Source organism: Staurois parvus, unplaced genomic scaffold (genome assembly GCF_062004578.1).
Source record: "Staurois parvus isolate SC_StPar_1 unplaced genomic scaffold, SC_StPar_1.0 ptg000154l, whole genome shotgun sequence".
In the NCBI taxonomy this organism is placed as follows: Eukaryota; Metazoa; Chordata; class Amphibia; order Anura; family Ranidae; genus Staurois; species Staurois parvus.
In genome coordinates, this window is record NW_028317950.1 from 8231890 (window position 1) to 8258636 (window position 26747).

The 26747-nt window shown below is 41.9% G+C and overlaps 1 protein-coding gene across 1 annotated transcript in view; it reads right to left on the minus strand.

Annotated features, from left to right (window-relative positions):
* Window positions 1-3471: 3471 nt before the first annotated feature.
* LOC149463476 (ficolin-2-like) overlaps window positions 3472-26747 on the minus strand; it is a 39012-nt gene continuing 15736 nt past the window's right edge. Inside the window, exons 5-10 of the mRNA XM_089675018.1 lie at window positions 26440-26475; window positions 21706-21750; window positions 20799-20926; window positions 11958-12087; window positions 10065-10199; window positions 3472-4010 (exon numbers count right to left, since the gene is read on the minus strand). Coding sequence (XP_089531144.1) covers window positions 3751-4010; window positions 10065-10199; window positions 11958-12087; window positions 20799-20926; window positions 21706-21750; window positions 26440-26475 — 734 coding nt within the window. The 3' untranslated portion in view covers window positions 3472-3750. The remainder of the gene's footprint in view (window positions 4011-10064; window positions 10200-11957; window positions 12088-20798; window positions 20927-21705; window positions 21751-26439; window positions 26476-26747) is intronic.

Sequence of the window (26747 nt, forward strand, 5' to 3'; positions counted from 1 at the left end):
CACTTGTCATAATTGTGATGATTATGGCTTACAGCTCATGAAAACCCCAAATCCACAATCTCAAAAAATGAGAATATTGTGAAAAGGTGCAATATTCTAGGCTCAAAGTGTCCCACTCTAATCAGCTAATTAAGCCATAACACCTGCAAAGGGTTCCTGAGCCTTTAAATGGTCTCTCAGTCTGGTTCAGTAGGAATCACAATCATGGGAAAGACTGCTGACCTGACAGTTGTGCAGAAAACCATCAATGACACCCTCCATAAGGAGGGAAAGCCTCAAAAGGTAATTGCAAAAGAAGTTGGATGTTCCCAAAATACTGTATCAAAGCACATTAATAGAAAGTTATGTGGACGGGAAAAGTGTGGAAGAAAAAGGTCCACAAGCAGCAAGGATGACCGCAGCCTGGAGAGGATTGTCAGGAAAAGGCAATTCAAAAGTGTTGGGAACTTTCACAAGGAGTGGACTGAGGCTGGAGTCAGTGCATCAAGAGCCACCACACACAGACGGATCCTGGACATGGGCTTCAAATGTCTTTTCCTCTTGTCAAGCTGCTCCTGAACAAACAACGTCAGAAGCGTCTTACCTGGGCTAAAGAAAAACAGACCTGGTCTGTTCCTCAGTGGTCCAAAGTCCTCTTTTCTGATGAGAGCAACTTTTGCATCTTATTTGGACACCAAGGACCCAGGGTATGGAGGAAGAATGGAGAGGCACACACTGCAAGATGCTTGAAGTCCAGTGTGAAGTTTCCACAGTCTCTGTTGATTTGGGGAGCCATGTCATCTACTGGTGTCCAGGGTCAACGCAGCCATCTACGAGATTTTGGAGCACTTCATGCTTCCTTCCGCAGACAAGCTTTATGGGGATGCTGACTTCATTTTCCAGCAGGACTTGGCACCTGCCCACACTGCCAAAAGCACCAAAACCTGGTTCAATGACCGTGGGATTACTGTGCTTGATTGGCCAGCAAACTCTCCTGACCTGAACCCCATAGAGAATCTATGGGGCATTGCCAAGAGAAAGATGAGAGACATGAGACCGGACAATGCAGAAGAACTGAAGGCCGTTATTGAAGCATCCTGGTCTTCCATAATACCTCAGCTGTGCCACAGGCTGATAGCTTCCATGCCACGCCGCATTGAGGCAGTAATTGCTGCAAAGGGGCCCAAACCAAGTACTGAGTACATATGCATGCTTATACTTTTCAGAGGTTCGATACTGTTCTATGTTAAATTATAAAAACAGTGCAGCGCTATAAATTCCCTATCCACATATCTTAATACAAAAAGATAAAAACAACATGTGGTGCTGTGATTCCTCCCAGTATATAGATCCGTCCTATTATGTGAAAAACACACACAACAATCTTCATGCAGGTGCTCCCAATTATAATGTGAATCCACAGTGACAGGGGTGCCCCCTCACCTTCCTGCCCAGGCCCCGCAGGACCACTGAGCCAGACAATTGCCTCTCTGTTATCCTCCCACAACACCTTGGGGGCCTCCTTAGCAGTAGTGGTGGTACTTCCTCCTCTGATGGGTAATATTTCCACTAGGTACCTCCAGATATTAGTGCGCACTCATTTCCATATGCATCCCACATAAGACAAGAAAGATCCACATAGTGTAAATCCGCATAGACCTTTTATTTAATAAGCCACACTACTGGTACTACTCACATTTGTGTGGTTAAACATGCACATTTTCACCACACCATGGGTGTACTGGCTTGTGTGGATCACGAGAAGGTGGACCAAGATGGCGCCGACGCCGGATATGGCGTCACCGCGCGTTCCGTTAGGCTCCTCCCACTGGCGTATCTACGCATTACGTCACGATTGATGGCACGTGACTTCATCAGGATATACCAGGATATGCAATTGTCTGGCTCAGTGGTCCTGCGGGGCCTGGGCAGGAAGGTGAGGGGGCACCCCTGTCACTGTGGATTCACATTATAATTGGGAGCACCTGCATGAAGATTGTTGTGTGTGTTTTTCACATAATAGGATGGATCTATATACTGGGAGGAATCACAGCACCACATGTTGTTTTTATCTTTTTGTATTAAGATATGTGGATAGGGAATTTATAGCACTGCACTGTTTTTATAATTTAACTTTCTGACTGTGTTTGGTGCCAGGGTTGTGTCACCTTAGTGCTGGCAGCTTACCATATATTTTATATATTTAATAGCGCAGGAGCAACATCTATACACATTTGATACTGTTCTATGTACAATCCTTGTTTTATTGATTGCATGTAATATTCTAATTTTCTGAGATTGTGGATTTGGGGTTTTCATGAGCTGTAAGCTATAATCATCACAATTATGACAAATGAACTGTCTTGCTTTGCATGTAATGAGTTTTATCTCATATATTAGTTTCACCTTTTAAGTTGCATTACTGAAATAAATGAACTTTTGCATGATATTCTAATTTTTCGAGTTTCACCTGTATTCTAGAGTGTGTCACAATGAAGGCCAAAGCACTCATATCACTCCCTCCAGCACAGTAACTTACGGTGTGGCTTCACTGGCCACCCGCAATAGGAACTGAATCGTTATCCTAATAAAAGCAGTGATGCCATCTGCATACATTTAGCCCTGCTTCACACTGGTGTGACTTGTCATGCAATTTGACAATTCCAAATTGCATGGCAAGTCGCACCCTATTTGTGCCTATGGAACAGTTCAAATTGGTTCGACTCCGACATTGAGGTGTGGGACAGATTTTGAAAAAAAGGTTCCTGCACTATTTTTATGTGCAACTTGAATAGACATCTGTGCATGTAGTTGCACAGATGTCAGACAAGCTGCACATGAACAGGCAGTGACCAGCAGATTTGAAATCGCATTACTTCACTTGAATTGAGCAAATGGTCCTATGTTATTCCATGGCAGTGGCCACACTGACATCTAAAACAATAGATGAAAACAAACAAGCTGGAAGTTGCCCTACACGTCTTTCAGCTGCTAATGCATAGATCTGAGACCTCTGTTTTTATTGAAAAGTTAGAAATAGACCTTTCTTGGCTTGCAGGGCAGGTGAATTTATACTGTGTGCCTCCTGTTACCTGGTCCTAACCTTACCTCATTTACACCCAAGGGGGGGGGGGGATAGGTGGATGAGCAGCAGTTTTACCACCCCCTGACCACCCACATTCAGGTAACATGGCTGGAGAGAAGGGGGGGGGGGGTTGGATACACAAAAATTATACCACATGTCACATTAGGTGCCATTGTACCACTGCTAAACATGACCCATTAAAGTGATTGGGGTCACATCGAAATCACCCTGCAACTGCATGTAATGCAGGTGGTTTTGGTGCAATGCTGCAGGCTTTCAAGGGTTAAAACAGGAGTCCAGGAGGCATCATATTGCCTCCCATCTGCCTGTAACCTGCTCACTGAAAAGTGATCCACAGATCTCTTTTCAGAGGGCAACACAAGTGTAAACAAGCCCTTAGGAACAAATTATATATTTATTTAATTTATTGTTATTTTTTGCCATATAACCCCATGGATGTGGCTGTTATGACACCAGAATTCTAAATTCACCCTGCAAGAAAATTCACTCATCTCTACCTTCCAATTTGTTGTTTAACTGAACCTAGGAGATAAACAGACACACAGACACAGAGAGCTCTTTAAATACACAGTCCTGGTGGTAGCTGTAGCCAGGATGTTGGTTCTCCAAGGTCATGACTTTAAATGCTACTCATTGCTACTACCAAATACTGGTGTTTGTATTCACTATTTTTGAGGACGGAACTTAATTTCTGTGAACTTCAGTGAGTATAAATTGCCCCTGAAAGATCTCCAGATGATGCCTTTACCCTTGACCTGGTGCATCCCCTTCAGGTACTCGCCATTCAGGTTGGAGGAGTGGCAGGCTTCATACCACCATCCTCCTTTGTAATATTCAGCACAGCTTTGCTCCAGATAACTGGACTTGTCATTGTTCTGGTCTTTGGTGGAAAAGGCTTGGTTTTTCTGTGTCTCGAGTGAATCCCCTGGTCAGATAAAAATCCACAATAGTGCCATTAGATATCTTGAAGGGAACAATTGGGAAAGAAAATATAGACACTGCCCTAATGACTTGTGTAGCTCATGATTGTTATCCCTATCCTTCCTTTATTATTTAACAAGCCTCTAACAAATATACAAGTTGGGAGTTTTGACATCACTGGTTGCTTGCTTGTTCAGGTCAATGACTTCACTAAGTAGTAAAGCCAGAATCAGCCAAGGAATTTATTTCTATACAAAAAGTCAGCAATAGTATTTCCCTTAATATATCAAACTGTAAACATTGTATTGCATCTGTTTCTTTTTTCACTATGCATATACAACCATTGGTTTACAAATATACACTCACCGGCCACTTTATTAGGTACACCTTGCTAGTACCGGGTTGGACCCCCTTTTGCCTTTAGAACTGCCTTAATTCTTCATGGCATAGATTCAACAAGGTGTTGGACACATTCCTCAGAGATTTTGGTCCATATTGACATTGACAATGAATTACTGTTGCCTTTCTATCATCTCAAACCAGTCTGCTCATTCTCCTCTGACATCAACAAGACTTTTTCATCCACACAACTGCCACTCACTCATTTTCTCTTTTTTGGACCATTCTCTGTAAACCCTAGAGATGGTTGTGCGTGAAAATCCCAGTAGACCACTAGTTTTTTAAATACTCAGACCACCCCGTCTGGCACCAACAACCATGTCATGTTCAAAGTCACTTAAATCCCCTTTCTTCCCCATTCTGATGCTCAGTTTGACCTTCAGCAAGTCGTCTTCACCACGTCTAGATGCCTAAATGCATTGAGTTGCTGCCATGTGATTGGCTGATTAGCAATTTCTGTTACCAAGCAATTGAACAGGTGTACCTAATAAAGTGAGTGTACATTTAATAGATAACAAAGCAGCTTGTTTTGTAGCTCTTTTTGTCTGACTAAAGTGTCATGCACACCAGCAGTTTGGCCCATGTGCATCAAATTCCGGTATTTTCAGGCACTTGGAAGGTACAAGTTCAGCATCCAAGTCAGGCTTAATTTTGAAAAAACACATCTGATGTCTCCCAAAATCATGTGGGAAAATGTGTTATGGTCTGATGAAACCAAGGTTGAACTTTTTGGCTATAATTCCAAAAGATATATTTGGCACAAAAACAACACTGCACATCACCAAGAGAACACCATACCCACAGTGAAGCATGGTGGTGGCAGCATCATGCTTTGGGACTGTTTTTCTTCAGCTGGAACTGGGGCCTTTGTCAAGGTAGAGGGAATTATGAACAGTTCCAAATACCAGTCAATATTGGCACAAAACCTTCAGGCTCTCTGCTAGAAAGCTGAACATGAAGAGGTACTTCATCTTTCAGCATGACAACAACCCAAAACATACATCCAAATCAACAAAGGAATGGCTTCACCAGAGAAGATTAAAGTTTTGGAATGGCCCAGCCAGAGCCCAGACCTGAATTTGATTGAAAATCTGTGGGGTGATCTGAAGAGGGCTGTGCACAGGAGATGCCCTCTCAATCTGACAGATTTGGAGTGTTTTTTCAAAGAAGAGTGGGCAAATATTGCCAAGTCAAGATGTGCCATGCTTTTAGAATCATACCCAAAAAGACTGAGTGCTGGAATCAAATCAAAAGGTGCTTCAACAAAGTATTAGTTTAAGGGTGTGCACACTTATGCAACCATATTATTTTAGTTTTTTATTTTTACTTCCCTCTACCTAAAAGATTTCAGTTTGTTGTTCAACAAAGTTGTACAGTTTATAGGTTACATTAAAGGTGGAAAAATTATTTATCTTTGTCTAATTTTTTACATCACAGAAACCTGACATTTTAACGGGTGTGTAGAGTTTTTATATCCACTGTACATCCTGTATGCATATGGCCCAAAACGCATCCAGCTGCCACATATTTCATGGATTTTGACAAGCTGCTGGCAGTGGGGGTGTACGTTGCACCTATGCTTCCAATTCCATAAAAATCAGATATCTTTTAGCACAGTTGAAATGTAATCATGTTAAAGCAGACCTTGTAGGCCACATGTACACATTTAGCAATTAGCATGTGTGCAGCCAATTCCAGCAGCCTATGAGATGCTAAAAGCTGCTTTGGCTGCATGGGGCTAGATGGTACACCAAGTAGTGCTAACATTTAGGGCAAGTAGTTTGGATTCCAGGCATTCATCCCTGTACACATAGTGCCCTAAAAGTTAGCATTGCTTGGTACACCATCCAGCCTCTTAGCGTTTTACAGACTGCCAGCAATGGGGCTAGACAGGGCACCTGTGCCTTCCACCTGCACAAAACACCCAGGGTACGTGGGGCCTTAGTTACCCACCAAGTCTGCTACAGGGACTGCAAGAGGCCGATGTTAGGTCACATGTAGGCAGGTGCAGTCTACTTTTTCCACTGCAGGTGGCGCTCAACCCCAGCAGAATTGCAGGGGCAGAGGAAGCCTCGGTCACTGGTTTCCTCTGCCACTGGGAAAGCTATACGGTTGAATGCTGCCATCCCATGTGACTCTGGTAGCCGTCTCGGGCCAGGCAGAGCCTATTTAAGACCCTGGCCCCTGGGTTTAGCATGCATTTTGTGAGTGGGTAGTGTAGCGAAAGGTCATTCGTCTGTCAGGAAAAGTGAATAGTGGTAGGGAAAGGTTGCAGACAAGTAGGGACAGAGTAGGAACAGGCAATCCTTCCTGGAATCCTCTATTTGGTTACAGACCAGCCAGGACACATTCCACCCTCTGAAACAGACACTGTTGGCACACCTATACATTGCTGTGATTGTTCCCGGTTGGGTGCCCTCCCGCAGGGCTATTTGTAAAGTTGAACTTTGACTTTAATACTGTTTCCTGCAACCGGAGTCTGCATATTTACCATGTTGCACCTTCCAACACACATTTTTACATTGCTTGCAAATAGCTAGTTCAACCTGGCTTATTATTAGTTAGGCACAGCAGATGGGAGTGAACAGGGCCAGGTTCTCAATCTCCATCATGGTCAAGTTCACATTCTTCAGTACCCTGGATTCTTGAGGTGCTGAATGGGCCACTTTACCAGCTTTAAGTGGTTGGGTTGAGGTTGAAGGTTAGGTTAACACAGCCTTGCTGAGCCTAGGTGGTGAGGTACCCTGAGGTGCTGTCTGGGTGTTTTAGAGTTGTCATGGCAAAATGCCAAAAAATTGCCTCAAGTTGCCCAGAAATTGTCAACAAGCCAGCAGGTGAATCTGGCCTGACTTTTTATGATACACAAAGTCACAGGTCTTTATTCTGCAGCAATTGCTACAACCTTGGCACTGCTGGCATCCTAGCAACCAATGACAGCATAAGTTGATTAGATGGACATCGAGCACCTGAGGACGTCCTTGTTTACCCCTCCCCTGTCCCTCTCCTTCACCACTGGAGTCATGTTAGCTGGGTGAGGGAGAAGACAAATGCTGGAATGCTAGTCATTACAATAAGACTGTCCTACCTGTTGCTGCTGTGATATGTAAAACTATTGATATAGTCTCCTAGATTGTAAGCTCGAAAGAGCAGGGCCCTTGACCCCCTCATGTATTGTATTGTTACTGTATTGTCTCATGTACTGTCCCCCACTATAATGTACAGCGCTGAGCAAACCTTTTAGCGCTATATAAATACTGTATAATAATAATAATATAGTTTTTTATATTTTAAACTGATGTAGCTTCTTCCTAGTCAGCTAGGGGGAGCTAGACCTCAATTGTTAGCTAGGAGGGCTGAGTAGCAGCCTGGGTGTGATAGCTAACAGGGGTCAAATTGCAGTCAGATCTGAGAGGGTCTGCAGACCAGCCCTCTGGAATTTCCCTCTGCTTTAGAACTTTGGAGAAAGGTCTAGAAGCAGTGGGTGGATATGAGGAGTGGCTGTTCTGCACTTTTGAGGAAGCCTGGCCAATCCCCAACAGGACGCTTTGCAAGAGGTCAGGACAACCCTTAAAAGTGAGTGAGCCTGCTCAGCTGCAGGAGAGAGTTGGAGGAGAGTTCATGTCGAAGCTGGAGAAGTGAGGTGTAAGGCAGGAGCCTGGGAGGGGGCCCAGATGGAAAGAGGGGCACACCTACAGTCTGTGGCGCTTGGGAAGAAAAAACTCAGGACTTCACCGCCTCCCCAGAGCGAGGACCACCTGTGAAGCAGGAAAGGAGCGGCCCAGCTAAAAGGCTTGTTAGCAGCCACCAACTCACCAGCAGCACAGGAGAAGGACTGAGTTAGTAATCCTGCACCCCCTGGACCAAATAGGGGAAGGAGCATTCTAGTGGGAAACCTGACTAGCTCCATTTCTGGGACTGTTAACCCAGCCACTGAATTCCCCTTGCCCAGGGATTCCTCCAGGTAGCTGAGTGCAGAAGAGGATTTATCTGGGGTCTGGGGTGGTACACCAGGAGAGGCTGGAGAGCTCTCCTAGAATATAATCTTATCTCATAGGCTTGTAGATAGTTGCCAGGAAGTTGTCCTCAGTTATTATTCCTTGGGCATCCCGTACACCCCAAACCCCATAAAAGTTCAAATTCCTCTAATAAAACTTCAAAAACAAAGCTCAAGAACTGGTTACTGACTTCTCTGTGTGAAAATGCATGTTGCCTGGCTGTGCAGGACTATAGGGGACCCAAATACTTTGCAACTCCTAAGGGGTAGGCTACTGAGGTGCCTTAAGATTGCACATCATTTTCAAGGGTGCATTCAGGCTGAGAAACACTAGATTAACACATGTAGTAAAAGCACCAGTTCTGAATAGACATGTGCAATTTTGTTTGTTCAACTTAATTTTTGGGGCAACAATTCCATTTTTGGAGATTGAAATGTATCCAAAATTACGAATAGACATAGTAATGAATTCGAATGAATCTGAAGAAAAAAATAACAATATATTTCGGATGCATTGAGAAGTTGGTTGCTAAGGAAGGGGCAGTAACTGCGTCCTTAATAACCAAACGTATCCGTTTTCAGCAAAATGTACACAAAACAAATTTAATAAAAAAAAAAAAAACAAACATGGTGGGGGCCTCCCCCACATCCAGACCGAAGAAATTTTGGCGGGGGGGTATCCATGCAATTTTTTTTTACATTTTGGCCTGGGGTTCCCCTGAAATCCATACCAGACCTCGTATGGATTGGGGTGGGACCCTCATGGGTCTGGTAGGATTCCGGGGTGCCCACGCTGTTTTAAAGAAACAAAAAGAAAATTAAACCAGCATTTGTTTGGTTTACATTCTGCTGACAGCGGGGAATCCCGCTCACAGCAGATGAGTCATGGTTGTTAAGGACCAGAGCTATTTTGAATGAAACGAATGCCAAAGATATGAAAAAAATTCAGAAAATGAATTGGTCCAATAACAATTGCATCCAAAAATGAATTCTTCACTATTATATTTATATAGCGCTGAGCAAACTGTTGGCGCTATATAAATCTTGTATAATAATAACTTAAAGCGGAGTTACACCTGAAAACAACAAAAAAAAGCAGCTACAAAAACTGTAGCTGCTGACTTTTAAAATACAGCCACTTACCTGTCCCTCGGTCCGGCGGTGTCCTCACCACCGCTGGTTTCACCAGCTGTCTTCTCGGTCTGGCGCCGGCATCTTCAGTGTGGGCACCCGGCTGTGACAGCTTGCGGCTTCATAGCGAGAAGTGCTGCACTTTGTGAATGGCCCCGTAGTCTTCTGGGACCTGTCATGTGTCCCAGAAGACTACGGGGAGGGAGGGGGGAGGACGACTTCCGCTTTCGATCACCTTGGTGATCACAGAGGAAGTGGGAGCGGGTACCTGTCAAATTTGGGTACCCCCAACAAAGGCTTAAAGTGGAATTTCCCCTTTGGATCAGAAAACAAATTGAAACAACATTTTCTAGTGTGCGGATGCCTAGTTCTGAAGATACGTCATCAATAAAAACGTACAAACCATTGGTGCTGAGATTCCATGTACCAAATTCCTGGTGACAAAATTCACCAAGTAATTGAAAATCATACCATGCCAAGACTGTTGTTGGATGCCAGTATGGCCCTGAAAGAAACTAGAGAGAAAACAGTTACCTGCAGTGCCTTTCACATATGAATCATAGCGCAGGGTGTACTGATCCGCTTCTCCCTCCACTCGGAAGTTGCTATATGTAGCGTAGGTATGATTGCCCTCAAAGTCTTTTAATTCGAAACGCAGTTCATATTTCCCTGCGAAGGACAGAACAAGAAGACAGGAGAAAGGCTAGACCTGGGAGCTAAGCTTGCTGAGGTCATCCAATCATAACAAGCTCACGGCATCTTTTTTAAATACCCTCTGCAGGTGATATGAGTAGTATCAGCCCAATTGGAAAGGTGCTTTGATTGACCAGGTATGTGTGAAGGCTTAATGTAGTGTAGATTAATTAAAGTGGGTTGAGATGGGGGATTTAGGTAGAGTGAATATAAAAGTACAGGTGTCCATAAACTTTGGAAGATTTTCTGTATTATAAATGTACTTAGTAGTGCCACAGTTTGTGTGTCATCCTGTACTGATAGAAGTATGGGGGCTGCCATTGTGGATCTCATCTAAAAATGCTAATTCCCTGGCTATCACTGGCTTTAATTTGGACTTGGTCATGTAAATTCAGATGAGAAAAAGTAAAGTCAATCTGCTTACTTGTTTTGGGTCACTAACTCAATGTTCTGAAGCCATTGGATCAGCATGACAACCAGGCAACTTGGATTTTCAGCGGAGCAGCAATGGCATCCCCCATGTTCCCTTTAGCTACTTGTCCTCCGGAAAATTTACCGCCCTTCATGACCAGGCCATTTTTTGCTGTATGGTGCTTCACTACTTTAACTGACATTTGCATGGTTATGCAACACTGTACACACATGACATTTATGTAATTTGTTTTCACACAAATATGGCATTCTTTTGGTATTTGACCATCATCAGGTTTTTTATTTTTTGTGTTATAAATGAAAAAAAAAATGAAAAAATAAAACAATATTATTTACTTTTTTCTAAAAAACATATCCAATAAAAAAATGTTTAAAAAGTTTAGACCAAAATGTATTCTGCTACATGTCTTTGGTAAAAAAAAATCTCAATAAGTGTATAGTAATTGCTTTGCATGAAAGTTATTGTGTCTACAATGGGCGGTATATATACTGGATTATTTCTTTATTTCTTTATTTTTATACTAGTAATGGCGGTGATCAGCGACTTATAGAGGGACTGCGATAGTACAGCAGACATTCTGAAACTAACTAACACTGGGTGGGAACTGACTACCACTGACATATCCAGTGACACTAATACTGTGATCAATGCTAATAAAAAGCAATGACACTATACTAATGGCACTGAGCAGGAAGGGGTTAACATCTGGGGCAATCAACCGGTTAACTGTGTACTGTGTTGTAATTACATTATGTACTGTTTTACTAAGGGATGTGCTGGCTTTTATCTCCCTGTTTGCAGAGATAAAAACCAGCACTTCCCTGCTGGCAGCAGAGAGATCTGTTTTGTTTACACTCACAGATCTTTCTCATTTCAGCTGCTCCGCCATTATTTGTTGGCCGGGACTAAGGATGCCACCTTGTCCCTTTAAAACCGAACACATATTATATACACAGATTTTGTGGCTGATTAAGGTGGTAATTAAACGCGCTTAGTGCCTTATCTGCATTAAATTAGCTTCAGAACCTGTGTAATTAATATATGTTCCGGGTTTTAAAGGGATGAGGTGGCAACCCTAGCTGGGACCCAGTGATTCACAGCCAAGGGAGCCAATGACAGTACAGGTAGGACCCTGCCCGGAAATCACACACATATATATTTATATATATATATATATATATATATATATATGTGATTTTTCACAGAGCGGTTACCCTGTTAAACTGCTATAGGGTGTCTAGGAAGTGGTTCATATAGGGTTTTGTGGACTAGTTCTATGGAGCATATTATGGTCTACTAACCATATGAAGTTAGCCGATGGAGATTTGCATTTCCCAGCCAAAATTCACCCAGCTGACTTCCGAACCCACTCTCGTAGCTGTTCCAGTCACGGTTGAAATCCACTGAGCCATCCTGACGCCTCTGAAACACCTAGAGAAAAAGAGGTTAGTGTGGTGCAACGTCAAGGCCTTTCTGCTAGTTTTGGAAGCCATTTAAATTATTTTCGTGGGTGAAATGATCTCTTGGACTTTAGCTTGTTTGTCATGTGTGCCACAGAGGCTCTGATGGGCCCCCCCTTAAATAAAAAATATATTTCTGGTCAGTTAACTTTTTATAGTTTACAGGTTTATAAACTGATGAGTTATATATTCTATTTCTATATGTTTTTGTATAAAATATTTATTTTACATATACATATTTTGTTAGGGACCAGCCGGTGGTAGCCTCTAGCGTTCCACAGACCAGAATTCCCCAGGGCGGAATCTAAGTTCCGACCTGCTTGTTCACCAGAGCCCCTGATGGTGGGGATGGACCTGTAGCAAGCCGAGACCAGGTCGCGACCCCTGGGTGCAACCAGCTGTGGTAGAGGCACCTGTCGGATCAGGATCAGGCAGGGTCAGCAGCAAAGTAAACTCACAGGAAAGACCATACGGCACTTGATAATTGCAAGAGCTGGGTTTAAATAGCCCGCCCGACTCCTGACAGGCACTCCTGGGTCCTAGTGCTTGCCCGGTACGTTTTGTCAGGACTCTACGCATGTGCGGATTCGATCGCCGCAGCGATCTTCCCATTCCCTGACACATTTAGTACCAGGTGCACACATGACGCTCAGTCTGAAATGCATGCTGGGTTTTCTAATAAGAAAGTCAAGCACTGCATGGCAGCTTGTGTGTAATTGTTTAACATTCTACTATTATTATAGCTTTTATTACATTTTATTTCTATACATGAATCAACAATATATCATTTATCAAAAATACATACATTCCAGATCACTTCTCCACCCCCATCCCCTCCACCCCCTTCCCCGTTAAATTACCCCTGTCCAAGCAATTCTTTCCATCTTTTTCCTTCCCTGTTTACCTGTCTATGTCTGGAACACTGTTTTCTCTCTTTATTTTTCCACTATCCAGTTATTCAGTTTAATTCTCCAACTCCACTACCCAGGCCCCCATTACTTCAAGGTATTTTTTGGATGTCTTAAAATCATACCACCTACTCCAATCCTTTCTAAATGTATCCATTTTATCTTCATCTATATGGTATAGCTCTTCCATCCTATTTATATACTCAATCCTGTCTATCCAATCTCTCATTTTTGGGGGGGTCCCGTGCCTGCCATAATATGGGAATTAGACTTTTTGCCGTGCTAATTAGATGATATAATATACTATTTTTATATTGTTTCACTGACATCTCTGACCTATAAAATAGGCATACCCATGGGTCTTTCTGAATAGTTATCCCCAAAATCTCCTGTATATATTGAATTATGTTTTGCCATAACACCTGTATTTATGGGCAATCCCAGCATATATGTGCCATTGTCCCCCTTACCCCACATACCCTCCAACATAGTGGTGAAATTTCTACTCGTTGTCTATGTGCCACACTCGGTGTGAAATTTATTATTAAACATTTATAATTCATTTCAACTGTATTCATATTCATATATCACCTGGTGCATTAACTTGAACATTTTATTCTTCTGTTGCTCGTTCATTTTTGTACCCAGTTCTATTTCCCATTTCTCTAAGAATGCCGGAGGTTCAGATCCCATCTGTTCAATAATGATCTTGTATATCCTAGAGGTTACATGTTTATGTACTGTGTTTAACATTTTACTAAAACCCCACACCTCTTTTTTTAGGCTCCATGTACACTTCAGCTGATAAACTCACGTTTAAGAGCTTTTCAGCGTTTTTTCAGCAGCCCCTGAACTCTCCCTAATGTTTTCCTATGTGTCCATGTACACTATGTCATTTACAGGCAGTTGAGTTTACAGTAGTTTTTTTTAACGCACCAGACTTGCGTTCAGGAGTAGATTTTATTAGCGTTTCGAACGCCAAATGCTTGCAAATGCGTGTAAATGCGGCTAACCACGTTTATAAGCGTTTACAGTTGGAAACAAATTTTTACTCTCCCATTTCCAGATGCTGTCCAGAACCTTTTTTCATAATGAAAAATGCATGCAAAGCATTTTCCTGTAACTCAATTGGACCTGGTACACCATACTTTGAGGTTTCGCATGAAAGAAAATATGTTAAGACACTGCTGCAATAATTTCTGCACAGAAATGAGCTGCAAACACATCCAAACACCACAAAAAAAAAAAGACAGCTAATCTCAACAAATACTGCTCTCTCTATTTCTCTCAAAATGTCTGAAACAGTTAATCTTTTTTACTGTTTTTCAGTGCATTCTGGGCATTATAGAAGGTCTCCTGAGGTTATCTTTAACCACTTCCAGACCGGACACTTTTACCCCCTTCCTGACCAGGGCAATTTTCAGCTGTCAGCGCTATCACACTTTGAATGACAATTGCGCGGTCATGCAACACTGTACCCAAATGAATTTTTTACCATTTTTTTGAGACAGATAAAGCTTTATTTTGGTGGTATTTATTCACCGCTGGGATTTAAATTTTTTTTGCTATGTAAATGAAAATGTCCAAAAATTTTGAAAAAAAGTGTTTTGTTTATAGAATTTTGCAAATAAATAATATTTCATCATAAATCTTGGCCAAAGTTTATTCCGTTATCTTTTTAGTAAAAAAAAAATCCAAATTAGTTTATAACCAAAAATTATAATTTTTAAACATTTTTTTTACATTTTTATTTTTTTTTTTATATTATTATTATTTATTTATTTTACATACTGTCACCCTTGCAGTACAGTGTCACCATGGGGACACTGTACTACTTGTGGGGGGTGATGAAGATTTTTTTTTTTTTCTCTTTACACTGATTGCTTTTACACCCATATAGGATGTAAAAGCAATCATTTCTCTTTCTCTCTGTCTGCATTCTTGCAGTCATTGAGAAGTACTGAGTGAGCTATGATTGGTCACAGCTTGTCACATGGTACAAGGCTGTTGTGAATAGCCTTGTACCATGTGACCTCTGTGATCATTCACAGATTTCACACGTAGTAAGCAATGATGTCACAAGTGACATCTTGCTTACTACTTTGCATGTGATCACTGATTGGCCAATCAGTGGTCACATGATCGGGACCTCGTACAGAGGTCCCGTCCGACGATCGGTGTTTCACTGTGTCCAGAGGACACAGCGGGCACCGGATTGCTATTCAGATTCAGTTGGACTTTTTCTGTAATGTTGAAGGTGTTTCACAGCTTTTCCAAACCACTTCTTCTGTTCTAATGAGTGTCAGGAAGATCCCCCAATGTTTATATCAATATGGGTCACTCAGTCCTCTTAACCACTTCAAGTCCAGACACTTTTACCCCCTTCCTGTCCAGGCCAATTTTCAGCTTTCAGTGCCATCACACTTTGAATGACAATTCCACGGTCATGCAACACTACACTATCGTGGTGCTGCGCGTTCCCAGGGAGCGCACACAAGCAGGGTGCGGGGAGGCCGTTTATAAACGGCCACCCGACCCTGCACTGCCAACGTCCGGCCGTTTATATACAACGGCCGGTCGGGAAGTGGTTAAAAAAAAGCTTCAAACTGCTTCTAAACGCGGTATGCAAATGTGGCTAAACAGACGTTAACCTACGTTTTCCAGCAGTCAGTTTCCATCGTTCAGAAGTGTCCCGTGTACATGGAGACTTATAGTCCTGTACCGTGACTGCTATAATGTGTAACTTATTTTTTGCTTGGAAACACATGTTTACCAGCTGCCCCACTCTCCATGCTGACAATGATCTGTTAGTGACTGCAGCCAGCGGGAGGGGGAAGAGGGAAAGCCAGCTATCAGATTCAGGGTGCCCAGCCATCAGGGACGTGGGGGGCACTGAAGGGGCATCAGAGCAGGGGGGGGGGCAATCTAGTTTGGCTGATTGATCCCTTTGAGACTCAGGGTTTGTGAGGGGGGATAAGGGAGAGTCGGGGGGGGTGTGGGGGGGCATTTTAGGTGACAGCACAGGTGGCTGGAGGGGCAAGAGAGGTGATAGAAGATAGCAGCAGAGAAGTGGTGGTGGGGAGGGGGTGTCACAGTCCAGGTAATCAGCTCTGATCTGGGGCTTGTCAGCCACATATCTGAGCTCTAAGTTTGTTTAGCAGCATCTGCTGAACAAGTCAGCTATAGGCTCATGGTGGTTTAAGTGACCATGAGCTTATAGCAGAGAAAGAATGGAGTTCCGTACAGCGGACCTGGCCAGCTAGAAGCAGTTCTGTAGGTCCGTACGGTGTCTGGACCTGGCAGGGAAAGGGTTAATGAATGGAGCCCACTGTGTTTTTGGTGGGGGAAAAAAAGCTCTTATATTTAGTGTCAGTGCAAGTGTTAGAGCCAGTGGGGTCAATTCACTAAGAGATAAATAAGGCATTCACTTTTGAGTTATAAAAACCCATGTGGTATTCATCTCAAAAGTAGTCAATTCACTAAAAAAATATGTGTGATTTACGGAATGCATTCAATATTTATGTGTATTTTTTAATATATCTATCACTTAACCGCTACCGTGCCACCCTATAGCAGAAATACTGCTACAGGGCGTCACGGGTGCGCAAAATCATGGCCTCGGCTGTCAATCACTGGGTCCTGGCCAGTTATTAGTCGCCGGCACCTGGTGATTGCCGAGTATCTCCGACGGGGGAGAGACCTGTGTATAAACAACACAGATCTCTCCCCTGTCAGCTCCTGCACACTGCTTTTTTGGCTCTGCATACAGTGAAACACAGCACACTTAGGCTAAGTTCACACTAGCTTTGTTAGCAGGCATTAGACAAGCTTTTCAGAAGCATTTTTAACGCTCCTCAAACGCCTATACAAATTCTACACATGGCAGCACACAGTGCTGTTCACACTGAAGCGTTAGTGTCGTGGCAAAATTGACGCCTCATGTAGAGTCAGGAGGCATTGAAGCCTCCCATTCAAGTCTATGGCTAACGCTCCTCAAACGCCTGGCAGGCATTTGTGGGGCGGTTGCAATGTGGTTGCGGAGCTTAAACTTCATTATAGGCATTTGTGGTGTTGTTTAAACACCTCAAAAACGCACATAGGGCGTTTGGGGAGCGTTTGAGAAAAATTTTAAAAATGCTTCCCAAACGCTTATTTAATGCCTGTCAAAGGTTAGAAATTAGTCAAGTGTGAACAAGCCCTTAGTAAACCACACACAGCACACAGTTAACACTTTGATCGCCCCTCATGTTAACCCCTAACTGCCCAGTGCCATTAGTACAGTGTCTTTTTTATTAGCACTGATCACTGTATCGGTTTCACTGTGGATGTCAGTGACACCAAGTCAGTTCCCCCCCAGTGTCAGAATGCCTGCCCCAGTCCCAAAGTCCATAAATCGCTGATAGCCGCTATTACTAGTAAAAAAAAAAAAAAATTCCAGTATCTATACCGCCATTTGTAAACACTATAACTTTCACGTAAACCAATTAATTTACACGTATTGGGATTATTTTTTAGCAAAGACATGTCACAGAATACATTTTGGGCTAAATTTATGATGAAATTAGATTTTTAAATTTTTTTTACTGGACATGTTTAATAGCAAACAGTCAAAAATATAGTTTTTTTTTAATGGAAAATTCAAAATATGTCGGTAAATACCACAAAAGAAAAACAAAACAAGTGGTAAGCTGTTAAATCCAATTCACAGAACAAAAAGTAAAAAAAAGATGCAATATTTATCACCAGAGTTTTGCTGGCGGTATCACATGCGGTATTTTTTCAGATGCAGCGACCCCTAGGGGTCTGGTGTGGATATTAAGGGGAACCGCATGTTTTTAAAAAATGGCGTGCGCCCCCCCCCCCAGATCCATACCAGACCCAAAATCCCTTAGCATTATGAAGGGACTCGCATGCCATTTTATTAATTTTTATTTTGTTTTTGGGGTTCCCCCAAATCCATACCAGACCTAAGGGACATTTTTTTTTAATTTTGGTGTGGGGTTTTCCTTAAAATCCATACAAGACCTAAGGCTGGCCATACATTATACAATTTTCCTGAGATATTTGCTTTAGATTTACCAAAAACCATATAATATGAGGTCAAACCTAAACAACACTTTCAATTGTATCTAATAAGGCAGGCCCTTGCACTACGTAGTGGACGGTAAACATAAAGGAAATTGGGTAGAAAACTGTAAGAAAATTGCATAGTGTATGACCAGCCTTAGGGCCATTTTTTTTCTAATTTTGGTGTGGGGTTTTCTTTGAAATCCATACCAGACCTAAGATCCATTTTTTTTTTAAATTTTGGTGTGAGGTTTTCTTTGAAATCCATACCATACCTAAGATCCATTTTTTTTTTTAATTATGGTGTGGGGTTTTCCTTGAAATCCATACCAGACCTAAGGGACATTTTTTTTTAATTTTGGTGTGGGGTTTTCCTTAAAATCCATACAAGACCTAAGGCTGGCTATACATTATACAATTTTCCTGAGATTTTTGCTTTAGATCTACCAAAAACCATATAAAATGAGGTCAAACCTAAACAACACTTTCAATTGTATCTAATAAGGAAGGCCCTTGCACTAGTGGAAGGTAAATCTAAAGGAAATTGGGCAGAAAACTGTAAGAAAATTGTATAGTGTATGACCAGCCTTAGGGCCATTTTTGTTTTAATTTTGGTGTGGGGTTTTCCTTGAAATCCATACCAGACCTAAGATCCATTTTTTTTTTAAATTATAGTGTGGGGTTTTCTTTGAAATCCATACCAGAGCTAAGATCCATTTTTTTTTTTAATTTTGGTGTGGGGTTTTCCTTGAAATCCTACCAGACCTAAGATCCATTTTTTTGTTTTTTAATTTTGGTGTGGGGTTTTCCTTGAAATCCATACCAGACCTAAGATCCATTTTTTTTTAAATTATGGTGTGGGGTTTTCCTTGAAATCCATACCAGACCTAAGATCCATTTTTTTTTTAAATTATAGTGTGGGGTTTACTTTTAAATTCATACCAGACCTAAGATCCATTCTTTTTTTTAAATTATGGTGTGGGGTTTTCTTTGAAATCCATACCAGACCTAAGATCCATTTTTTTTTTAAATTTTGGTGTGGGGTTTTCCTTGAAATCCATACCAGACCTAAGGGCCTTTTTTTTAAGTTTCAGTGTGGGGTTTTCCTTAAAATCTATACCAGACCCAAAGTGCCTGGTATGGGTGAGGGGGGAGCCCCACACAGTTCTTTTCATCATTTGTAATTGCCGGCATGTTTTTTTAACATTCACACAGACTGACCGCTGTGAAGGACACCGCGGCTGTCTTCCTTAACAACCAGCTACCGCGCGATAAATTACTGTATAAAAATATGCGGTAATTACCTAAATACAGATATTTTACTGCAAGAGTTATTTAATGCAAAATTCTTAGTGAATTGCACATTTGCAAAAAATTTACCCCATGCTTTATTTTACCACATTTTTTTCAATCGTTATTTAACTCTTAGTGAATTGACCCCAATGTATCAATCCTTCACTGCCTGCTTTAACCCCTTCAAAACCTTACTAATGTGCTGCACCCGCATGCATTGCATGCAGTTGCAGACTGAGTCTATTCACTTGAATTGGCCGTCCTTGGTGGGCACTATGTCCGCCACAAGCAACAGGGTGTATAATTCTTGCAGAGGTGCAAAGCATCTCACCTGCGGCACGTGTACACACAAGGCTATTGCCAGCATAGCTAAAGGGGGTAGCGGTTAAAGGGGTGGTAAAAGAGTGGCACAACTGTTTTTTTTTACCACTCCACAACCACTAGTATGAACAAGCCAGTGTGTTAGTGTGTCTAGTCTTGGATCACACCAATGTGTTTTTTTAGCGCTCTTTGTAGAAATTAACTACAGTCCATTTAACATGATTTTTTTTATGGGACATGTTTGCAACTATGCATTTTTCAGCTGCTGCATTTTTTAAAAGGGTCTTGGACTTTTTTAAACACAAAATGGTGTGTTTGGCTCAATAGACTTCAATGGAGAAGCTGCAGAAAATGCATGTAGTGCGTTTTTGGCGTGGTAGTAGGATAAAAAAAAGGACATTGTTATTTCTTGGCTTCACTAACAACATATAATGTACACAAATGTGGCACTCCTGAAGTAGGAGAAATTGTTAGGTTTTCTTTGGTGGAGGGTCATGGTAGTGGCATAAAAATATACAGCTAAACTTTAAGGCCTGATTCACACCTATGCGTGTTGCAATCTGCTGCAATAAAAAATAGTCCCTGACCCTTTCCATGAAATCCAGCAGCAGCTGACAATGCATAGATGTGAACTTGTCCCATAGAAAACCATGTTAAATGGACTGTAGTGTGTTTCTGCAAAACACAAGAAGCACTAAAAAACCCATAGGTGTGAACCAAGCCTTAAAAATGATTTCCTACTATTTTGGGACAATTTGAATTTGATAATAAAACATTAAGGATATATCTATTATCATTTACTATCAAATAAAGGCCCAAGTTGTTCTAAAAAAAGGTAGGGGGTGCCTCAAAATTTACCATACTTTTAAAGGGTGCCAAGACTGAAAATAGGTTGACAAACCCTGACCTATTACAAAGCAGTAGTTGCCTTCAGAGTTTGTAGAAAACCAGTGATCTGCTTGAGCTCACCACCAATATTTCAAATTTACGATGTGTTATGTCACTGCAGCATCAATTGATTTTTGGATAAGGTGGTCATTCTGGTTGTTACATGGATCATTGCTGTTGTTAAAAAAAATGTCTGATGTCTTACAATCCAGCCTCCTCCATCAGTATCCATATCGCACAAAACAGCCAAAGGTCGTCGTCCATCTGGGTATATAATATACCATCCACTTAGGTGAAAGCCAATATTCTGCAGCTGTTTACAGCTACTGGCACCTATAAAACACAAAGTCCTGCAATTACCTGTTCAGTCTGCCAGTAAAGTCCACCCCTAATGTAGTTTCTGGTGATGGCGTGGCAATGCTGCACTGCTCCTAAATTCAAAGTAGAGTTGCCATTCTCATATAGGCTGTGCCTGCACATTTTGTTTGCTGCCATGTGGAGAAATTATATAGTATCTAGCTATATATTTGTATGGTTGATAAAACTGAACTCTAGACCAGTGGTCTCCAAACTGTGGCCCTGGGGCTGGATGTGGCTCTTTGCTTTTATTTATCTAGCCCTTGGGGCACTATTCCACCAACTGACACCAATGACTGAGCACCATTCCCTCTACTGACACCATCTATGGGGCACAATTCTTCTCATTGGTATATAAAAATGGGGCACTATTTGTCCCATTAAAACCAATGATGGGGCACTGATGGCGGGGCATTTTCAAGTTCCAATGACCACAGTCCAGCCCTCCCTAAAGCCTGAAGGACAGTGAACTGGCCCTTTGCTTAGAAGGTTTGGAGATTCCTGATTTAGACAGAAATGAATGCAGCACTGTAATCGGTAATACATCAGTAAATTAGTTTGACCTGGTATAAGCTTCTTGCAGTCCCTGTTCTGTGGAGCTTGAGTGTGAGAGAAGTTCATGTGCTAACATAGAGCATATTGATAGGAGGAGAGAGCAGAATGACAGAAATGACCTCATTGCTGTGCTGCTGCTCCTTTCACTGTCTAGTCACATCTTGACCTCATGAAACACAATTGTATTAATATATACTTACCGTTAAATTCTTTTGGGCATGTGACACCTTGGTCGCCTTTGTCACCTGTAAACAAACAAAAAAAATTCAGTCTAGGGACCTACAGTACATTGCAAAAAACAGTAAAACAATCTGCCAAGGTCTGGATTAACAGAAAATTAAGTTGCTTGGCCATCGGCTTGTTGTTTCTTTCACAGCTTTGGAACTTTTGTCCATGCGACCTCCTCCATCTGGAGAAGTTCATCTGTCCTTGAAGGCCACCTACAGGTTTAACCTCACCCCCATGTTTATAAAGAGTGTTAAGAATGTGCTACTCATTCTTTTGATGCTTCAGTGGTGCATTCCACAATTGCCTTTGTCACTGGTGGCCAATCCTCTTCTGGGTTAAATTACACTTCTGGTAAGTCCAAGCTTTCAAAGAAACATGCCCACGGGGTTGGTCATCAAGCAACTTGGCTCACAGTGGAATGCTCCATCATGAACAGTACACTACAATGTGAACACTGTTCAGTTTAACAGCAAGTCCCACCAATGCTGGAGAGGAAGCAAGCTTTTCACATGAACATAGAGAAAACACTTAACCTTAAAAGCTAATTTCAAAGCAATTCTGCTATTCAACCCTATCCCTCCCTCATTACTTACTTCATTTCAGTCAAGAGAAATCTGCTCTGAAGTCCAGTTGACATCATCAAAAGGTTATACCTAGATTCAGAGTCCCTTCTGCTCCAGAAGCACCGGGAGGAGTGGTCTACAGGGTTATGGCACATTCAGCAAAACTACTGGGGGTGCTTTGAGGGGTGTTTTGAGGAGGCTGATTACTGCATAGTTAGTGAAAACTGATCTCAACAACATGTTGCCGCTACAACAGCTAGCAGGCAATATTTCCTGATTAATCAAATGTTAAAGGATCTGGGATATTCTTGAAGAAGTGCACCAACGTTAACTTGACCTCTGGGCGGTTTTACCTTCTTCATGACCAGGGCATTTTTTGCTATTCAGCACTGTGATGCTTTAACTGGCAAATGCACTGTACCCAAATGAAATTTATATAGTTTTTTCACACAAAAAGAGCTTTCTTTTAGTGGTATTTGATCACCACTGGGTTTTTAAATTTATTTGATATAAACTAAAAATGTCCTAAACTTTTGAAAAAAAAAACCCCCAATATTTTATACCTTTTGTTATAAAACATATCCAGTAAAAAAAAAAATACGTCTTCATAAATTTAGGCCAAAATGTATTCTGCTAAATATCTTTGTAAAAAAAATCCCAATAAGTGTACATTAATTGGTTTATGTGAAAGTTATAGTGTCAACAATCTTTGATATACATTCTGTAGTTTACACAGCTATAGACATTATAATGATGGTGCAGGGGCGGACTGACAACTCATGGGGCCCCCCGGGCAATAGGGGATCATGGGGCCCCTGTGTCCTCACCAACACCCAAAAAAGCCTATGGAAAAGCCAATGAAAGGTACCAGGGGCATCTCATGGGGCCCCCTACTGACCCTGGGCCCTCGGGCAGTGCCCGAGTGTTCGATTGGTGATGATGGTGATCAGCGACCTATACAATGGGAAAAATAATTATTTCATCCCCTGCAGATTTGTAAGTTTGCCTACTTAAAAAGAAATGAAGAGTGTATAATTTTTTATCATAGGTGTATTTTAAATGATAGAGACAGAATATCAATCAAAAATCCAGAAAAAACACATGATACAAATGTTATAAATTGAGTTTCAGTTCACTGAGCAAAATAAGTATTTGATCCCCAAGCAAAACATGACTTAGTACTTGGTGTAGAAACCCTTGTTATCAAGCACAGTGGTAAGATGTTTTTTGTAGTTGGTCACCAGGTTTGCACACACCTCAGGAGGGATTTTGGTCCACCCTTCCTTACAGATCGTCTCTAAATCTTTAAGGTTTCTTAAGGCTGTCACTTGGCAACTCGACGTCTCAGCTCCCTCCATAAATTTTTATAAACGATTAAGGTCTGGAGACTGGCTAGGCCACTCCATGACCTTAATGTGCTTCTTCTTGAGCCACTCCTTTCTTGCCTTGGTGGTATGTTTTGGGTCAGTGTCATGCTGGAAGACCCATCCAAGACCCATCTTCAGTGTTTTGGCTGAGGGAAGAAGGTTTGCATCCAAGATTTTACAATATATGGGCCCATTCATTGGCCCCTCAATTACCTTTAGCAGAGAAACAGCCCAAAAGCATAATGTTTCCACCTCCGTGCTTGACTGTAGAGATGGTGTTCTTATGGTCATAATCAGCATTTTTCTTCCTCCAAGCACGACGAGTCGAGTTATTGCCAGAGAGCTCAATTTTGGTCTCATCTCACCACAGCACTTTCTCCCCATCCTTCTCTTAATCATTTAAGTGTTCATTGGCAAACTTCAGGTGGGCCTGTACATATACCTTCGTGAGGAGGGGGACCTTGTGGGTGCTGCAGGATTTCTATCCATGGCGGCTTATTGTGTTACCAATGGTTTTGTGACTGTGGTTCCAACTGCCTTGAGGTCATTCACAAGCTCCTCCCGTGTAGTTCTGAGCTGACCTCTCACTTTTCTCATGATCATCCTTACCCCATGAGGTGAAATCTTGCATGGAGCTCCAGCTCGAGGGCCAATGATGGTTATTTTGTATTTCTTCCATTTGCAAATAATCGCTCCAACAGTTGTCTCCTTCTCTCCAAGCTTCTTTCTGATGGTCTTGTAGCCTATTCCAGCCTTGTGCAGGTCTACAATCTTGTCCCTGATAGACTTTGACAGCTCTTGCTTCTTGCTCATGGTGGTGAGGTTTGAATGGAAGAAAGAGATTCTATGGACAGGTGTCTTTTATACACATAATGAGTTAGCGTTAGGAGCACCGTCTTAAAATGACAGGACTAATCTGTGTACCACACGAGCACATAGCCAGTCTGTGGGAGCCAGAATTATTTTTGGTTGATAGAGGATCAAATACTTATGTTACTCACAGAACTGCTCTCAATTTATAACATTTGTATCATGTGTTTTTGTTCTGGATTTTTGGTTGTTATTCTGTCTCCAGCATTTAAAATACACCTATGATAAAAATTATAGGCCCTTCATTTCTTTGTAAGTGGGTAAACTTAGAAAATCTGCAGGGGATCAAATACTTATTTTCCCCACTGTAGTCGGACTGTTACAGTGTGGCAGGCAACCTAGCACTAACAGACACTGGCTGGGAGGAACCCTAACTGGCTAAATGACACTGACATCATTAGTGAGACTAATACAGAGATCAGATGTAATACTATACACTGTACTAATGACACTGGCTGGAAAGAGGTTGACATCAAGGGGCAATCAAGGGGTCAACTGTGTGTCCAACAAGTGTAATGTGTGTTGCTTTAACTCACAGATCTGGCTGTTTTTTTCTCCCTGCATTTCAGGGAGAAGAAACAGCCAGATTACTGTTCTGTGTACACAGAGTTATGTGTGTTTGTAAACACAGAACTCTGTGCTGTGATTGGACACAGCCGATCAGCAAATTTCAGCAAAAATCATTAGCTGAAACCTACTGATGAACTCATACTGTGTCCAATCACAGCACGGGTCAGCAGGGGATGTGTGTATGTGTGTCTGAAAACCCGGAAACAGGCGGTGACGTACATGTATGTTGTCAAGCCTGCAGCTGCCACTTGCTCACAGTAAATGTTAAAGCTGGGGCAATACTTGCTTCAATTGAAAAAAAAGGTATGCATTCTTTATATGATCCAAAAAAATTAAGTGGGGTGTGGGGTGTGGCTTTAGGCTACAATGCCTTTCAGCTGATATATTGCTAAATTATTGTCTATGAAAATGTTGCTATATCTTATGTATTGCATCTTATCAGCTGTCCAGTCTCTTGAAGGAGGGCCAAGCAGAAAAAGGAGGCAGGTCTTGGAACTATGCTACTAAATATAATTAATCCTAGGGATTATTAGTGCAATTTTCTGGGCTCATGAGCCAACTGTTGCAATCATAGATGCTCCAGCTTCCTACATTTGCCAGATGTGTACCCTCATTATGTACTGTCACCTATGGCTCGGTCTACCGGCTCACCAGTGACCGCATGTTCTGAACTGATAATTCAATTGGAACTAAACCCTTCTATACTTTATAGCTAAGGAAGCTGCCATTAATTTGATGGTTTGATAGTTCAGTTGAGAGCACAAGCAATTGTGACAGGTATTTGCGATATGCCTTGATTGTATTTGTTTTGGAAACAGCTAAATCAATGAGTTTAGTTCTGTTTTAGCCTGGGGTCACATATGTGTGGTGCGGTATATCGCATGTGATTCGCACAGGAACCGCACCACATTCCTGTGCAAATCACATTTGATTTGTGTGCGGTGCGATTGGAGCCATACATTTTGTATGGCTGTATTCACACCGCACCCACACCAAAAACGTGCAGAACCCTTTTTTGGGTCCACACTAGAATCGTATTGCATGGGTATTCACACCTATGCAATCCGATTCTGCACATTGCACCGCGATTTGCGGACTTCTTTCAGGGTGCTGTTAATTTAATATACACACCCGCAGCGGTTCGCATGAACGGCAGTGCGGAATTCGCACTGAAAACACTGAGAATTCTTCACTGCATCAGTGTGAACCAGGGCTTAAAGGAGCAAATTTAAGGTGATTTCTGAAAACAGGAAAATTATCTTTTGATTTTTTTTAATCTGGAGAGTTATTCCATAAATATGATGGGGATGCAGAAATTATCTTTTAACATGCACACCTCTGCGTCCCGGTATCCCTGTATTTCCTCTTGGTCCTGCAAAACAAAGCAATATTTTCATATAAGCAACTGATATGGGTAAAGGTAAAAAAACAAAGAGGAATACATCAGTGCATAACTTCACGGAGTGCAACAGTCCCTGGGACTAGGAGGTGACTGGTCCCGTCCATTCACTACCTGTGTGCTCATGTCACATATTGTCTAGAGTAAGCTGCCCATATACTGTAATAGTAGGTTGGCAAACAAATGTTCCTTTGAAAAACCCCAGTATTTGATGATTTTATGAATGCAGTTCAAAAGTACCTCAA